Source organism: Halyomorpha halys, unplaced genomic scaffold (genome assembly GCF_000696795.3).
Source record: "Halyomorpha halys isolate HHAL.00 unplaced genomic scaffold, Hhal_1.1 Scaffold1120.1, whole genome shotgun sequence".
Lineage (NCBI taxonomy): Eukaryota > Metazoa > Arthropoda > Insecta > Hemiptera > Pentatomidae > Halyomorpha > Halyomorpha halys.
Genome location: NW_027105036.1, coordinates 53567 through 58469, shown reverse-complemented (window position 1 = coordinate 58469; position 4903 = coordinate 53567). Strand labels below are relative to the sequence as shown.

The 4903-nt window shown below is 26.1% G+C and overlaps 1 protein-coding gene across 2 annotated transcripts in view; it reads right to left on the bottom strand.

Moving 5' to 3' along the window:
* Positions 1–2068: 2068 nt before the first annotated feature.
* Positions 2069–4903, bottom strand: part of otu (ovarian tumor) — a 19221-nt gene continuing 16386 nt past the window's right edge. Inside the window, exons 15-17 of one of the 2 annotated variants that reach the window (XM_014432800.2) lie at positions 4621–4756; positions 3983–4102; positions 2069–3420 (exon numbers count right to left, since the gene is read on the bottom strand). In XM_014432800.2, coding sequence (XP_014288286.1) covers positions 3092–3420; positions 3983–4102; positions 4621–4756 — 585 coding nt within the window. In that variant the 3' untranslated portion in view covers positions 2069–3091. The remainder of the gene's footprint in view (positions 3421–3982; positions 4103–4620; positions 4757–4903) is intronic. The other variant, XM_014432801.2, reaches the window with a different exon arrangement.

Here is a 4903-nt window from a genome sequence, read left to right as displayed (position 1 = left end):
GTTTGTATCTTTTTTAGCCCTGACGAAGCCCTGCAACATGGGGCGAAACGTTAGCTCAATAAAATAGTATAATTATTTACTGTTTGAGTTTTTTTTTACCGCACCCAGACCATATTCCATTCATCTATACACACAGTCAATCAATAATCTTCCATTATTTACTTATTGTATATATTATTTGTACAGTTGTAAATATCATTAAATAAATAAACAAAAAATTAACAATCTTATAATTTTAACAAATTAAATCATCACTAAACAATTACTGGGGATGTAAAAGAAAACATTTTTTTTTAAAACTTCAAACTATCTAATTTCCTATAAAATTTGTAAAATAAATGAAAATAGTTATGTACAGTCCTATTTTTGAATTGCTTACACAGTTTTTCTTCTCAGAATTTTCCTTATTTATTTATTTATTTTTTGTACGTATGTATGTACGTGAAATGAAACATTTTTGAAATAAGTTTACAATAAATGAATAAAATAAACGAACCTAACCTTCTTGACAGTTCAACTCAGTGAAGGAATGATAATAACAAATGATTAAAGATAACAAGCAACAACTGTCACCATAGACAAACTACAAGCAGGAAACATGCAAGTTTATAAATATTATAATAAACTATAGACTTGTAATACTTTTGTAAGATTGTTGTTATGATGTTATAAATAGGTAAAGTTCACTGTCACCAGTTATCTAGCTAACTCTGAGAGTATGGCAATTCTGTCGCGACAGTACCATAGTTTCACGATGGTAATGGTCACTATTACTATCACTTTCACTATTGTCGTGGAAACTGTGATAAATAAAGAGTTGTAGAGGGTGAAATAATTTAATGAATTCTTAAACTCCTAAACACTTTTATTGAAATCAAAGTGTAACATTTTTAACATTTATAACAAAGAGGAGTTTAATTTAATACTAACAACCTTATGTAATAATCAAAACATTCATGTAATATTTATATATAAATATATCTTTTACATAATTAATATTTTAAATATTAACACTAATATATCCATTTACCATTCCAATATAGAAATAAGTATCTAATGATACAAAAAAAAAAAAAAAAAATTGGTTCTTTCTAATAAAAACTCATGATAACCAAAATAATAACTTCTAATTTTAACAATAATACTGTACAATGTAGTACATAAGTCAACAATACTTAAGTTGAATAATAATTCTTAAGTAAAATTTATATAAATATATAAGTGAAAATATTGGTATTAAGTTTTTATAACACCTTCATTATATTTCATAATACAACACAACATGAAAATGTCAGTCTATTATTATAAATAGTCAACAATTATTATAAACAATGAATAATTATATACATGATACCTACCTAAACAGAAAGGTAAAAAAATAAAATAAAATGCTTCTTGTAAAATAAATTGAAATGTCATAAAAAAAAAAAATTAAAAAACTAATATATTTTCCTTTCACTAAATATTTTTATTTCAATAAAACAAAATAAAATGCCTCCTCTTAAAATAGAATTATAAAAACAATTCAAAATTTTATAAAGAAAATTATTCTTTGTATGTGAAAAATTAAAAAAAAATCATAAAACATATCTGTGTTTGCTGTGAAAAGGAAATCATGTCCACAAAATCTTGGGCAAAAGGGGTTAAAAATATTGGCTAATTGTACAGTTTATTAAGTACTCACGCTCTATTTAACAACTTGTTATACACTTGAAGGCACTTAATAATATTTAAAAACAAACTATAAAAACCCCAAATTTTATTCATTTTTTCTTAAAGATGTGAACTTAATTTGTTTAACACATCGAATACAGATATAGTAATCTTAAATACTGATTTAAAAAGTAAATATATCAAACTGCTAAACCAAGAATGACAAAATTATATTTATCAATTATAAACACATAATTATTACATTTGTATTTATTTGATAAAAATACAAATATTAATAAATAATAAATTTTCAAAGCTGATAATTAACAACCAAGTTTATTATAAAGCTTATGTAAGTTAGTAATAATGCTACAATATAATACTATCATAAATATATTATAGTCAGTCGTTAATGTTTAAAGATTTATAACAATTTTTTTTTTAAATTACCACCAGAGTTCATTTATGTTCATCGTTACTGTCGTTTACTTATGAATATACTATATTATTCATAATTCAGTAGCTCATATGTTTTGTAAAAGATTTAAAATCTTAAAACAAGGTTTTTTAAAGCCTTTAAAATGAATTAGTTTGAAATTTTAATTTGAAAGGTAGTTAATAAACATGTTATTTTAATGTTAAATTTATATAAGTAAAACTAAAATTGGGCACTAATGTGAAAAATGTTTTCAGTTCTTCTCCAAAATAATTATATCACTTTAATTGTGAAATAATTAGAATATTACGTCTTTTATGAATATTATATCAATAAATTAACATCCAATTTATTTAAATTGTATTTATATTTATTTTTATAAATTGTTATAACAATTTCCAATAAAGAAGTAGTATGTAGTCATGTTAGTTGTTCTACTCATAGAGAATTAGTAATACTTATTGTAGTATACTAATTAGTAATATTTATAGAACATTACTTACTTTATGTGATTAAAAGATAAGTAAGTAGATAGAGTCATTAAAAACTCTGTAATTGTCTTAAAGATTATTAGCCCCTTGTGATCAAATATGAAAATGACTAAAATGGCTTATAAATCGTAAAATGGAAAAACAATAAGTGGAAATCACAATTGTACATTATCGTAAAAAAAATAATATACAGTTTGTACAACTTTATAAGTCAAGTCATTTTTTTATATTTTTATCAAGATAATTTACACAAGTAATAAAGACAACTTCTTTGATTAAAGTGATAAAGTAATATCATTAAATTTAAGATAGTTCTTTGAAAAGATATTTCCATGTTATATTATAGTAAAAATCAAAAAATGTCTATATAATCATTTTATAGATATTAATTTTTGTATATTATTAAGTAAAGGTATACTTAATACAATAAAGTTTTTCTAATATTTTATATTTTTAAAATTAAGAAAAAAAGATCAAATATGTACATTCCATACATAAGTAAATATAAAAATTACATGGGTGGTGCTGAAGGTATTACCGCCGGAGGAATCACCGTTTGGTAAATAACACCTTCAGGTGTTATATATGAAGAGGGGATGATTCCATGAGGAGAACTGGGATAAATTGGGTAGTCATAGCAGTTATAGTCAACGTAGGGTACTGTTACACAGTATTGATCACATTCGGGAACTTGGAAGAAAGTCTGACTGACGGGTGTTGGAGGAGGTTGAGGTTGAGGCTGCGTTTGAGGTTGTAGTTGAGGAGTATAGTTGTTGGTACTGGTGACCTCGCACTGTTGAATAAGGGGGCTTCCCTCGTATGTATTACTCTTCTTCGGACCTAAACAAAACAATTACAATCAAACCTACAATTCAATGTTTCACAGATTAAAGCACCATCAGGAATGAGTAAGATAAATGCAGGACCAATATAGCACATTTCACATCTATGGTCTAAGAAGGTTATCCAGGTGAACTACCTCTAACCACAATAGTACAATATATTTTGAACTATTTTGTTATGAAGTACTATTTCTCACTGGTTATTCATTTTTAGAGTGTTGATTTGAGATGTACTATCTGAGACCTGCATTATGTTGATCTCAAGTTTGTCCCTCTGGGGGATGTATGAATTGGTGAAATGTTGTGGTGTCAATTCAATTGTTTCTTACTTTATTTTGATTGTCTGAAAAAAGTAACAAAAAAAAAAAAAGAAAGAAACAAACAATTCCTACTTCAGAATATACCTATTTGTATGTTTATTGTCCTTTTAAAAATACAGTCAAAGCAGAATAAGCGGAATTTAAAAATTAATTTTAGGTCTTCTGCTTAAAAGAGATTTCACTAAAACATGTGTCCAGTTATTATTATTTTATGTTTGCTGTAATATTGATTGAACTTACAGTTAATAAGAGATGGCTTCATCTTATTCTTAAACCGCGGTGGCACCGATTGACTACTATCGTCTGTAGTAGTGGTTGACACTAATCCAGGAGATGCCGTTATTTCTCTCCCTTTAGGCTCTAGGAATGGTTAATTTTACTTTAGCCAGTTACATAACACATAAATTAAGGAAACAGTTACATTTTTTTTTTTGTTAATAAATTGCTTTAACCCCTTTGGATTTACATTGAGAAAGATTAAATGTTCAAATATCAATTCATCTTGGTACTGATAAAAATTAGCAAGAAGTTTGAATAAGGAAAACAGTAGGCTATGATATATTAGTTATTTTGTCCTATAAATTCTTTATTTCTTTTATCATTTAAACTCGATGTTTTGGGGCCTTTTTCTGATGGATTCTTGAGATATCTTTTCTTTATTGTTTCCTTATCTTTTCAAGTCATAAAATCATATTTTGTTGAAAGTGTATTTGATTATGTTGCCACCAATCATATCCTAAAATAGTAGGGGATTGTTTTGTAATTATAGTTGTTTTCTCATATTTGATTGTTGTTTTTTTAATTATAAAAATTCTTACAAAACTAATTATTTAAGCAGCAGACAATATGATATGTCATATTTATTATTATTTAAATACCTGGTACAGACGCAGGAGGGAAGTGCTCATAGGTTGGGACGGTCGGGCTGTCGATTGTAATATAGCTAGGCTGCATAACACTAGGGTTTACATAGTACGTTGGCCCTGGGCGCACAACGTAATTCATGCGAAGGTGCTTAAATATTATAAAAAATTTGAGTGAGTTAAATTTAAAATATAACTAATAATATTAACCTAATTAGTTTTTTAAAAATATGAAGGAGATTGTCGGGAGTGCGGTAAAAAAGGAATGAAAAATAGTTAACAATTATTTTCTTGCCAA